Raw genomic sequence first — 13,488 nt, 5'->3', positions numbered from 1 at the left:
ATGGTCATGGGTTGGTCATGGGTTCAAATCCCGGCTCCGCCACTTGTCAGCTGTGTGACCTTGGGCAAGTAATAATAATAATAATAATGTTGGTATTTGTTAAGCGCTTACTATGTGCAAAGCACTGTTCTAAGCGCTGGGGTAGGTACAAGGTAATCAGGTTGCCCCACGAGGGGCTCACAGTCTTCATCCCCATTTTACAGATGAGGGAACTGAGGCCCAGAGAAGTGAAGTGACTTGCCCAATGTCACACAGCTGACAAGTGGCAGAGCTGGGATTTGAACCCACGACCTCTGACTCCAAAGCCCGTGCTCTTTCCACTGAGTCACTTTGCTTCTCTGGGCCTTAGTTACCTCATCTGGTAAATGGGGATTAAGCCTGTGAGCCCCATGTGGGACAACCCGATCACCTTGTATCCTCCCCAGCACTTAAAATAGTGCTTTGCACATAGTAAGTGCTTAACAAAAGCCATCATTATTATTATTATTACAGAACCGTTCAGGACGTGTCACCCCACTCCTCAAGAAACTCCGGTGGTTGTCTATCCACCTCCGCATCATCATCATCATCAATCGTATTTATTGAGCGCTTACTATGTGCAGAGCTCTGTACTAAGCACTTGGGAAGTACAAATTGGCAACATATAGAGACAGTCCCTACCCAACAGTGGGCTCACAGTCTAAAAGGGGGAGACAGAACAAAACCAAACATACTAACAAAATAAAATAAATAGAATAGATATGTACAAGTAAAATAAATAAATAGAGTAATAAATATGTACAAACATATATACAGGTGCTGTGGGGAAGGGAAGGAGGTAAGATGGGGGGACGAGGGGGAGAGGAAGGAAGGGGCTCCGCATCAAACAAAAACTCCTCACCATTGGCTTTAAAGCCCTCAATCACCTTTCCCTCTCCTACCTCACCTCGCTACTCTCCTACTACAACCCAGCTTGCAAACTTCACTCCTTTAATGCTAACCTTTTCACTGTGCCCTGATCTTGCCTATCTTGCCACCAACCCCTCACCCACGTCCTGCCTCTGGCCTGGAATTTCCGTCCTCCTCAAATCCGGCAGACAATTACTCTCCCTCCCTTCAAAGCCTTATTGAAAGCACATCTCTTCCGAGAGGCCTTCCCTGACTAACTTTTCCTCTTCTCCCACTCCCTTCTGCGTCCCCCTGACTTGGCCCCTTCGGTCTTCCCCCTCCCAGCCCCACAGCGCTTCTGTACATATCTGTAATTTGTTTATGTACACTAATGTCTGTCTCCCCCACTCTAGACTATAAGCTCATTGTGGGCAAGGAATATGTCTTTTTATTTTTGTATTGTACTCTCCCAAGCGCTTAGTACAGTACTCTGCACATAGTAAGTGCTCAATAAATACGATTGAATGAATAGCTTTAAAAATGATTAAACCTTGAATTTGTACAGTATTTCTAATTTTTGAAAGCACTTTCACATTTTTTTCCCATTTAATCCTCAAAATGTATCCTGAGTGAGGGAATAGCAGCCATTAACAGCCAGAGAAGCAGTGTGGCACGGTGGAAAGAGCGCGGGTTTGGGAGTCAGAGGTCATGGGTTCTAATTCCGGCTCCGTCACTTGTCAGCTGTGTGACCTTGGGCAAGCCACTTAACTTCTCTATGCCTCAGTTAGCTCATCTGTAAAATGGGGATTAAGGCTGTGAGCCCCACGTGGGACAGACTGATCACCTTGTATCCTCCCCAGCGCTTAGAACAGTGCTTGGCACATAGTAAGCGCTTAATAAATACCATCATTATTATTAGTATTTTTATTTATAAAGGCTTTACTCCTCCCCAGAGGTGAGCATAGCTTTTGCCCCTGGTGGTGAACATAAACTCCTCCCAGAAAGTCCTCTTCTTTGTTAAACTGGGGCACGATGGGGTTTTTTCCTCTCTCCCAACCAAAAAAAAAAAATTCACCTTTGAATCAGTCTTGATTAGAAGCACTCTGGCCTTACCCGAGCAGTGACTGTGACCAAGTTGTGTGAGGTGCCCACATTTAGAATTTGGTGACTGATACTGGGTTCCCACGGTGTTGGTATTTCAAGCAGGATAGTTAAAAGCAGTGTGGCCTCATGGAAGGAGCACAAGTTGGGGAGTCAAAGGACCTGAGTTTTAATCCCAGTTCCACCACTTGTCTGCTGTGTGACTTTGGGCAAGTCACTTCTCTGTTCCTCAATTATTTCAACAATCAATCAGTGGTATCTATTGAGTGCTTAGTATATACAGAGCACTGTCCTAAACTCTCGGGAGAGTACAATTGGCAGACACATTCCCTGCCTTTGAGCTTACAGTCGAGAGGAAGGGAAACTGTGCCACAGCTCCCTCATCTCTAAAATGGGAATTAAGACTGTGAGCCCCATTTGGTATAGGGACTGTGTCCAACCTGATTATCTTGTATCTACCTCAGTGCTTTAATACAGTGTCTGGCAGGCAGTAAGTGCTTAACAAAAATATTTAAATAATAATAAAAAAGACGAGTTGGTTCAGAGATGAGTGGAGATTATGAGTAAGGTTCCCTTTGGGGGGAATTGGTTAGGGGAGAATGAGAGTAGAAAAGACCAAATAATAATAATAATGGTATCTGTTAAGTGCTTACTATGTGCCAAGCACTGTTCTAAGCACTGGATCCTTGAAGTTGCTAGGAAGGCAAATAATTCTGACTGTGGAGCACAAAGGGAAGAGAAATTAAAATATCAAAATGGCTGGAGAATCTGAAAATTTGATCAGATACCCATTTAGAACCCCCTGCAGAAAAAAAAAATGATTCAGAAGTGCTAAATTAAGTAATTTTGCTGGACTCCAAAATATATTATTAAAAAGTGATATACGCAATTGCACATTGATACATTGCTTATGTTTTTGTTTCAAGTTAAATACCGTTCTAAATCTGTATAAATTTCATACTGACCCTGATTTGCTACCCGTTTCTGAGATCACAAACGTGTACAATAACATAAAGGCCGTAGAATAAGACAGCTAATCGTTATGTGTTTTTCCCTGTGCTTCTTCCATACAGGATATTCCAGCTATGATCGGCAACCCTACGGAGTTCAGCATCGTCCGGGATGGCTGTCGGAAGAAGACATGAGGAGACAAAGACTTAACCGATTTGATAGATAATGCCATTTTAAGAGTGTCCCTGAAAGACAATTTGCCAGGGGCGAGACAGCGGTTATTCAGTGATTCCATTCTGAGTACCCAGCCTTGCACTGGACAAAATCAAACCACTTAATCCCAAAAAAGTGTTGCTATCTGACCAGTTATTGAACCCTGGAAGGATGGGATAAGTGTCCAAATGCCTCTAATCCACAAACTTGGAAAGGCAAAATGCAGAGCGCTGCTTTCTAAAATGGCCACTTTTCTGGGTATATGGCCCTTGAAAGTGAGGCTCAAGAGGCCCAGAAAGTCAAATCTCTTCTCATGGGCTAGTGTCTCTGAGGCAGCTCAATTTACCTTGCTTTGTAGTTTGCGATATTAAATAGATCCATTTGCCCTCTCTCGGGGAAGCTTCCAGCTTCAATCTGGGCATTAAGGGCTTATGGTCTGAGTGCTGGGAGTCAGCGTCACCAACTTGGGAGGTTTCCATTTTGACCTGAGGAAGCAAGTTTTGATGAGAGATCCATTTTCCTCTAAAGCTATCCTGGGCAGTTCAGAATCTCATGGATTTTATTTATCTATGTATTCCAGGTGGCACTGGGACTAATTTCTTCCTTTGATTATGTATTAGCTTCATTTTAACATCATGGAACTAAATCTCTTTCCATGAAAGAGGAAGACTCGGCAAACAGAGTAGGAAAGCCTCCAATGGAGCTGTTACTATGGTTCTTGATAATGATACACCACAGTACATTTAGTCAGCCATAGAGACTTGCATTAAATGTTCAAAAATGCTTTAGAAAACATTCCCTGGATCATACCCACAATTGAGAATTTTTGCTGAATTTGACTAGTAGAGGTCTAGCTCTCTGAAGAATTTTAAATAAGATTTCAAGCCTGAAACTAATCTTCTCTATTCCAGCATAAACCCGTGTGTGACCAGTTGCATGATCACTGGGGAAATAGACCACATTCAGAGCAAGTCACTAAGGGGCAGCTGGGTGCTGTTGGACTGATTGCTCTCCAGCATTGAACAGGTTAAGAAAAATATTTGACAGGAGGAGAAATGTTAATAATTAGTAATGATTGTGGTATTTGCTAAGCACTTACTGTGTTCCAGCATTGTGCTAAGCATTGGATAATCAGGTTCAATACAGTCACTGTCCCCTATGGGGCTCCCAGTCTACAAGGGAAGGAAAGTAAACATTTTATCCCCGCTTTACAGATGAGGAAATTGAGGCTTTGAGAAGTTAAGTGGCTTGCCCAAGGGCACAAAAGTGACCAAGCCAGCATTAGAACCTGTGTCTCCGGTGCTTTTTCCACATAGTCACACTGCCTCTTTAGTAAGAGACTAAAAGAGCCTTGGTTATCTGAAAGTTGATATGGCCCCTGCTAAGAGGACCTTGTGGCCCCTTTCTAAATGTTTTATTCCAGGAACCAACGGGGTCTTTTCAGGATGAATGATCCACCCCTTTTATCAAAGCATCAAGGTAGCAGAAGGAAGTTCCTCCTTTCCTATAGATGAAGGGCCCTGTCCTGGGCTCATCCTCCCTCCCGGCAGCCTTGACAAGGTGGGAGCAGGACTTTCTGGGGGAAATGGAAGGCAAAACATGAATTTCCCTAGAATCACCAGGCAATCCTTTTGTACTTTTGCATTTTGAATTTTTATCTAAACCTTAGTTTCCCTCAAAACCATCCTTGCTTGAACCTAAATCCTGTTTGAATTCTTAGGTTCATAATGTGCCTTTGAAACAATCCCTCAGTCGGTTAATACAGAGTGCAGAACAGAGTAGTTGCACTTGGGAGCGTTCGATAGAACAGATGCCATGATCCCTGCTCTCATGGAGTTTACAATCCGGTGAGGGAGACGACACAAAATCATTTACAGAGAGGGGAAAGGATAAATGGATATGTAGAAGAGTTTGTGCTTAAGTAGTAGGGTATGTGGTCAGAAGGACTATGTGTGGGTAAGAGTGTGTAAGTGTGCAATTGTTTCAGGAAGTCTGGGGTTGTAGTTGGGGGATAGCACCCATGGAGAAGGAAATAAAACAAACAACTTAATCTTCAGGTGTATGTGTGTGCACCTCTCCCCTTCCCTGTTTCTCCTCCCCCCTCCCACAAGACACACGTGCACACACATATGTAAGTGTTTATGTAGGCTGGGGAAAGAGCTGTACTCATTTCCCTGAAAAGGGCAACCCTACTCATAACCTCCATCCATAATCTCATTTTATAAACCATATCTGCCAGTACCACAGTGGGAAGAAGGTCCCCACAACTTTGTGAGCTGAACTCCCAAATGTACTCATCCCAAATCCCTGACAAAACCTGAGAGTTTCCCTTTAGGAGCTGAAAGGATCCAAAGTAATAGTTTTCTGACCTGTTCATTCTTTGAAACCTGCCCCCCTCCCAGTCCTCGCCTCCCTCTCCAAATCAGCTCTCTCTTCACCCTCACACTTCTAAATGAAAAATTGACACCTATAGTACAGAGGATTTGTTTAATCAGTGAAAACTTTTAGATGTTTATAGCACATATATTGGGAACAGCAGCACTTTCCAGCCTGCTAAAGTTTTAATTCCAAGCTGTAAAGAGACAAACACTGAATATTTGATGCTAGAAAGTGTAATATCCTTGGCCAAATCAAGGAGTGGAACAAGGCAAAACTCTTAAAGGCACATAAATGGTTGTCCAGCGAAATCAGCACATCACTCTTGTTCACATACCAGCTTTATTTTCAGCACAGCAGTATTTCCTCTAAAAAGCATTTTTATCACTGTTTTTTTTAATGTCACCAAGCTTTTATCTAACGAATGTATATTATTTCCTTTGAATTCATTTTTGTTTTTGTTATCCAAATGGATGCGGGTAACCTTTTGGAGTGATCCCTCAGAAATGTATAAGTTTACATATATCACTGTTCATCATATTTGGGGATTTTTATCTCTTGCAAATTGTTTTTGGTCCAACTAACTGATGATTCTTTGATGTAATTAAATGCCAGTTTTCCTCATTTTGATGAACTCTCACTGATCACACTGAACCTCCTCTCGGCCCTTTGTACTAGAGAATAGTTGAAAGTGTTCAGTCTTCAATCCTGAGCATTTCATCATCATCATTGGTATTTATTGAGTGTTTACTGTGTGCAGAGCACTGTACTAAGTGATTGGGAGAGTACAGTACAAATTTCATGCCAGTGGAGTTGGAAGATTTGATTTTGAAAACCACCTTTTCTTTTTCAACCCAGTCCTCTGCAGTATCTCCCACCCAGCAGGGCACAGCTGAGTGTCCAGCACCTGCCTGGGTCTTCCTGATTCCCTGGTACCGCCTGGGGCAGGTGGACGAAGCCCAAGGACTCCAAGCAGAGCCGAACAATAGGTTAATGACCACTCCATGAGTGGTCTGAGTGAAAGGTAGGCAATGGAAAGAAGACTTCATGCCCTGGCTTCAAAGTGTAGTCTGTTGCACTACCCCTGTGTTGTACCCAATTTAAGGAGAGCCCAATGGGTCACTCTTGTGCAGGGTTCAGTTGTCCAGATATTTCTCAGTTTCCAATCCCCTCCCGCCCCCAACCCCGCCTTGAAATTTCACCATGTTCCGGGGAGAGAGCATGTCGTGGTGATTCTCACAGAGCTCCCCATTTTGAGTAAGGCTCCTTTGGTCCCTGCCATAACCCCTCAGCTGCAGATATCAGAGTGTCCCTCACCCTCCATATGAATGGATTGAAGTTGGGAGGCAGTCCTCTCAGGGAACCCGTGGGACTGAAGCTGAGTGTATGGGGAGCTCACTGGACTGAGACTGGAGACACGGAGAGATCACCAGCCTCACTGACGCTCCCCACCCGCCACCATTACACTCCAGGTAACGCATCCCTCCAGAGCTCAAGCCCTGGCTTTTCCCCACCAGGTGAAGAGGACTGGGTTAGTGACTAAAAGAGGTTTTATCTAACAAAGGGGATCTCAGAGTGTCAGAGGAGAAATGATTCCCGAGTAAACAGACCAGACCAAAAATCCAACCGGAACTGCGTAATGTAGGAATCCACAGTTCCTCACTAGCCAAGAAGGCTTCCCCTCTTACTTCTCCAAGAGGTCCTTGGTCCATCCCACATGCAGCCTGTAACCTCTTTCCAACCAGCTTCTAGGTGCTGCCTCCTACAGCAGGAGAGAGAAGGGGTTTGATCCTCAGAAACCACAGCCCCTCCCAAGAACTCATCTTTCTGTCTTTTCTTTTAGACCTCTTTTTCATTGCCCACTTTTCCCTAGTCCTCAGGTGATTGGTTCTCCCTAATTCTCCAAGCGGGGTTCAAAAGATTATTAATTAGCCCACTCAGCTAAGAAGAATTTGAGTGACTTTTAGCTAAATTATTTCTTCTGTGCCGCTTTCCCCTTCCGAATTGCTTTATCTCTGGGATGGATAGCTGGTTAAACCTAAATAAGGTCTTTCCTCTTTTTAAGGTATTTAAATGGACTATCGATCAACTCAATGGTATTTCATTCATTCAATCGTATTTGTTGATTGCTTACTGTGTGCAGAGCACTATGCTAAGCGCTTGGGAGACTGTAATACAACAATAGATACATTCCCTGCATGCCATGAGCTTACAGTCTGCTTATTGAGCATTTAGCTATGTGCAAGCACTTCGGAGAGTGCAGTGCAAGAGTTGACAGCCACGTTCCCTGCCTACAACGGGTTTACAGTCTATTAATATAAATTAATATCTAATTTGAAGTTGTACATAAGTGCTGTGGGGTTTTGGTTGGAGTGAGTATCAAATGCCCAAGGGTCATAGATCCAAGTGCACAAATGACCCAGAAGGGAGAGGGAGCTGGGGAAAGAGGGCTTAACTGGGGACATCTCCTCCAAGATGTGACCTTAATAGCTTGCTGTGGGGACTTTTCGTAGCCAGACTAACTCCTGCCTCTTTTTCTGTTGAATCGGTGTAGCACTCTCCTGTTGATTAACTCCACCTAGCACCTGGAACAGAGTTTTTCTTCCGCACTTGCTTATACCATGGCATTTTATTAATGCAAAAAGATGGGCTTTCTGGCTTGTCTTAGGTTTCTTTTCCCTTTGACAGTCAATGAGAGAGCACAAAACCAGGATGGGAGCATATTTTCACCCTATGTAACATCATTTCAGAGCTCCAGTCCTGATTTCTGAATCGTCCTTCTTTCCCAGATCCAGCTTCATTTTGAGGTAAAATCTGCACAGGTTTAGGAGAACAGAAGGTCCTTCCTGTTGCTTCTGAAAGTCACTAATGGGTTGGATGACTCCAGCACTGTGTATCAGCACAAGGGTAAACTATGTTTCCTACAATCAATCAATCAATCAATCAATCGTATTTATTGAGTGCTTACTATGTGCAGAGCACTGTACTAAGCGCTTGGGAAGTACAAATTGGCAACATATACAGTCCCTACCCAACAGTGGGCTCACAGTCTTAAAGGGGGAGACAAAACCAAACATACTACCTCTGGTGAGAAATCATAGTGTTGCTGTTGCATATGGGGCCGATGTTAAGGCCCTCTAAGGGTGCAGAATTTTAATTGTTGAGTCTGCATGGTTCAATACTTGTGTTAGGGATGGGTATCTTGGAGGAAATATTCTGTTTCTGCCCCGTAACCTCCATGGCACAGACATGCCCCTCAATGCCATATACAAATTTCCAAAGTTTATATCATTCAAGTGGGTGAAGCATCTCTCTCTCTCTCTCTCTCTCTCTCTCTCTCTCCCTCTCCCTCTCCCTCTCCCTCTCCCTCTCCCTCTCCCTCTCCCTCTCCCTCTCCCTCTCCCTCTCTCTCTCTCTCTCTCTCTCTCTCTCTCTCTCTCCCTCTCTCCCTCTCATAGTACACTCACACACACAAAAACACACCCACTGGACACACACTTCAACCCCAAGGACTGTCATGGAACAACCACCCAGTGACTGAAGAGCACTGGGGGCTTTTACAGTCCTGGGCCTGAGCTCCAGGCCCTGGTGCCATCTTGGCTGGGCTCATGGCAGATCTCCAGAGTACAAGGAGGGTGGCAGCAGTGAAGGAGCAGTACAGATGGCCCACCCGGATGGCAGCTGTCACCGAAGCCAACTACGGGCCAATCGGGAGGCACGCTTGAGCGCACAACCCTCAGCCTTTTGCCCATTTCTGTTCAGGCTCAACAGATGGTTTTCAGCTGATCCCCAAATATTGCAACAAGATGAACCTTTGGCAAGTAAAAACCCATTTAGTTTGAATGGAAATGACACTGGAAACGCGGGCACCATAAGGATGCATGGGAGTTTGGGATCGCTTTCAAATGGACATCTGTCTTACCCCATGTGGACGTGGTCACTTCCCTTTTGATTCCAGGTGAGTCTTTTCTGTTGGTGTTTAATTATTTTTCCAATTGAATCGTTCTTGAATCACAATTCGGGAGAGTATGGAAGGAAGCAGGGCCAGCTCTTCATTGTAGGCAGATTAGCCAATGCCCGACGGTGCTCTCGGCAAAGCGATTCCTTTCAGACTTCTGCTTCTTGCCCTGTAATTCAGCTGCTCTCCGTGTCCCTTCCTTTTGCCTCGGGAAGATGTTTTTAGAGAGGTGTTGTGGTGGTGTAGTTAATATAAATAATAATTAGAAATAGAAATAATTAGAAATAATCAGAGAGGCAGCGTGGCTCAGTGGAAAGAGCATGGGCTTTGGAGTCAGAGGTTATGGATTCAAATCCTGGCTCCGCCAACTGTCAGCTGTGTGACTTTGGGCAAGTCACTTAACTTCTCTGTGCCTGTTACCTCATCTGTAAAATGGGGATTAAGACTGTGAGCCCCCCATGGGACAACCTGATCACCTTGCAACCGCCCCAGCGCTTAGAACAGTGCTTTGCACATAGTAAGTGCTTAATAAATGTCATTATTAAATGCCATTATTATTATTACTATTACAATGATGGCGTTTATTAAGCGCTTACTATGTGCAAAGCACTGTTCTAAGCACTGGGGAGGTTACAAGGTGATCAGGTTGTCCCACGGGGGGCTCACAGTCTTAATCCCCATTTTACAGATGAGGTGACTGAGGCACAGAGAAGTTAAGTGACTTGCCCAAAGCCACACAGCTGGCAATTGGTAAGCTGAGATTTGAACCCATGACCTTTGACTGAACCACGCTGCTATCCTAATTGACTGGTTGGCAGCCAATAAGGAAAGCAGTGTTGGACTTGATACTGTTGTCAGTTCTCTTGGAGCACTGGAAGAGCCAGCAGGAAGCAGTGTGGCCCAGTGAAAAGAGCACAGGCCTGGGAGACAGAGGACCTAGGCTCTAATCCCAATTCTGCCACAGCTGCCATATGATCTTGGGCAAGTCACTTAACTTCTCTATACCTCTGTGTCCTCATCTGTAAAATGGGGATTAAAAATCTATTCTCCCTCTCATTTGGACTGTGAGTCCCATGCAGGACAGGGACTGTGTCCAACCTAATTAACTTGTACATACCCCAGAGCTGAGAAAAGTGTTTCACACCCAGGAAGTGCATGACAAATATCATTAAAAAATCGATACGATCGATTTTTCTAAAATGTTCTGCACATCTTCCTACTTTTCAACACCCTCCAGTGTTTACTCTTTCCACTCTGAATCAAACAGAAATCCTTACCATCTTACCTCCTTCCCTTCCCCACAGCACCTGTATATATGTATATATGTTTGTATATATTTATTACTCTATTTATTTATCTTGTACATATCTATTCTATTTTATTTTATTTATTTTATTTTGTTAGTATGTTCGGTTTTGTTCTCTGTCTCCCCCTTCTAGACTGTGAGCCCGCTGTGTAGGGACTGTCTCTATGTGTTGCTGACTTGTACTTCCCAAGCGCTTAGTACAGTGCTCTGCACACAGTAAGCGCTCAATAAATACGATTGGTTGATTACCACTGTCCATAAGGCAGTGTCAGCTCTCTCCCTCCTACACATCTATTCTCTTCTCCCACTACGTCCTAGCTGGCCCTCTTTTCTTCCTCTGCTTCCCCCCTTCAAGTGCACCAGAGACAACTCTCCCCATCTTCAAAGCCCTTTTAAAAGCACATCTCCCTCCAGGAGGCCTTCCAGGATTAATTCCTAAAATCCTCAGGTTACATCCCCACCACCTGAGCCCACTACGCCCGGGGGTATACATAACCCACCAGAACACTTCTGTCCATATTCGACATACCCTATTGCTTAAGCACAAACTCACATTCATATCTGCTTTTCCTTCTCCAAATTGGGCATTATTTAAGTGCCTGATGCCTCCACTGGTTTGTGACATGCTTCAGGGCAGAGATCATACCTACTAACTCTCACACAGCAAGCGCTCGGGAAATGCCACTAATGTGCCAGGATCCATTTGCCTTACTTTCTGAAGCCAGACCTGGTGGCAAGAGCTGAATGAGTGTAGGGGCTGATGTGTCATCTACTGAGAGGCAGAAAATGGAAACTGGAAGAAAGTTGGGAGTAAGACTCGCTTGGCTTTTCACATTTTGCAAGCACATTGGAATGGGTATGTGACCACTTCTCCCAGCACACGTCTCCCAAGTTGATTCCTACTAGATCTGGCAGTGTGGCTTAGTGGACAGAGTGGGAGTCAGAAGGACCTGGGTTCTAATCCCAGCTCGGCCACGTGACGGCTGCTCTGTACCTTGGGCAAATCACTTATGTTATTTTCCATGTTCAACCTGATTAGCTTGTGTCTACCCTAGTGCTTAGTATTGTGTCTGACACAATTATTATTATTATTATTATTATTAGGTTGGACACAGTCCCTGTCCCACATTGGGCTCACTGCCTTATCCCCATTTAACAGATGAGGGAACTGAGGCACAAAGAAGTGAAATGACTTGCCCAAGGTCACACAGTAGATAAGTGGCAGGTCCTTCTGACTCTCAGACCCATGCTATAAGTACCAGGTCATTGAGAAGTAGCATGGCTCAGGGGAAAGAGCCCAGGCTTGGGAGTCAGAGGTCATGGGTTCTAATCTTGGCTCTGCCCCTTATCGGCTGTGTGACTTTGGGAAAGTCACAGACTGAACTCCTTGTCTTCCTTCCCAAACACTGCCCTCTCCCTGATTTTCCCATCACTGTTGACGGCACTACCGTCCTTCCCGTCTCACAAGCCCGCAACCTTGGTGTCATCCTCGACTCTGCTCTCTCATTCACTCCACATCCAAGCTGTCACCAAAACCTGCCGGTCTCAGCTCCGCAACATTGCCAAGATCTGCCCTTTCCTCTCCATCCAAACCGCTACCCTACTCGTTCAAGCTCTCATCCTATCCCGTCTGGACTACTACATCAGCCTTCTCTCTGATCTCCCATCCTCGTGTCTGTCCCCACTTCAATCCATACTTCATGCTGCTGCCTGGATTGTCTTTGTCCAGAAACGCTCTGGGCATGTTACTCCCCTCCTCAAAAATCTCCAGTGGCTACCAATCAATCTGCGCATCAAGCAGAAACTCCTCACCCTGGGCTTCAAGGCTGTCCATCACCTCGCCCCCTCCTACCTCACCTCCCTTCTCTCCTTCTGCAGCCCAGCCCGCACCCTCCGCTCCTCTGCCGCTAATCTCCTCACCGTGCCTCGTTGTCGCCTGTCCCGCCGTTGACCCCCGGCCCACATCATCCCCTTGGCCTGGAATGCCCTCCCTCTGCCCATCTGCCAAGCTAGCTCTCTTCCTCCTTTCAAGGCCCTACTGAGAGCTCACCTCCTCCAGGAGACCTTCCCATACTGAGCCCCCTCCTTCCTCTCCCCCTCGTCCCCTCTCCATCCCCTGTCTTACCTCCTTCCCTTCCCCACAGCACCTGTATATATGTATATATGTTTGTACATATTTATTACTCTATTCATTTTACTTGTACATATCTATTCTATTTATTGTATTTCGTTAATATGTTTGGTTTTGTTCTCTGTCTCCCCCTTCTAGACTGTGAGCCCACTGTTGGGTAGGGACTGTCTCTATATGTTGCCAACATGTACTTCCCAAGCGCTTAGTACAGTGCTCTGCACACAGTAAGCGCTCAATAAATACAATCGATTGATTGATTGATTCTCTGTGCCTCAGTTACCTCATCTGTAAAATGGGGATTAAGATTGTGAGCCCCACGTGGGACAATCTGATCACCTTGTATCCCCCCAGTGCTTAGAGCAGTGCTTTGCACATAGTAAGTGCTTAACAAACACCATCATTATTATTATGAAGGAGCCTCCTCCTTCCTCTTCCCCTCCTCCCCCTGCCCATCCCCCCCCACCCCGCCTTACCTCCTTCCCCTCCACAGCACCTGTATATATGTATATATGTTTGGACGTATTCTGTTATTTTATTTTGTTAATATGTTTGGTCTCTGTCTCCCCCTTCTAGACTGTGAGCCCA

At 45.1% G+C, this 13,488-nt stretch overlaps 1 protein-coding gene across 1 annotated transcript in view; it reads left to right on the top strand.

The window, feature by feature from the left end:
• The window catches only part of RHBDD1 (rhomboid domain containing 1), a 144,130-nt gene extending 137,998 nt beyond the window's left edge, over nt 1-6,132 (top strand). Inside the window, exon 7 of the mRNA XM_038749192.1 lies at nt 3,042-6,132. Within this exon, the coding sequence (XP_038605120.1) occupies nt 3,042-3,145 (104 nt within the window). The 3' untranslated portion in view covers nt 3,146-6,132. The remainder of the gene's footprint in view (nt 1-3,041) is intronic.
• The last annotated feature ends 7,356 nt before the right edge of the window (nt 6,133-13,488 follow it).

Source organism: Tachyglossus aculeatus, chromosome 7 (assembly GCF_015852505.1).
Source record: "Tachyglossus aculeatus isolate mTacAcu1 chromosome 7, mTacAcu1.pri, whole genome shotgun sequence".
Lineage (NCBI taxonomy): Eukaryota > Metazoa > Chordata > Mammalia > Monotremata > Tachyglossidae > Tachyglossus > Tachyglossus aculeatus.
This window is presented reverse-complemented; position numbering and strand designations above follow the sequence as displayed.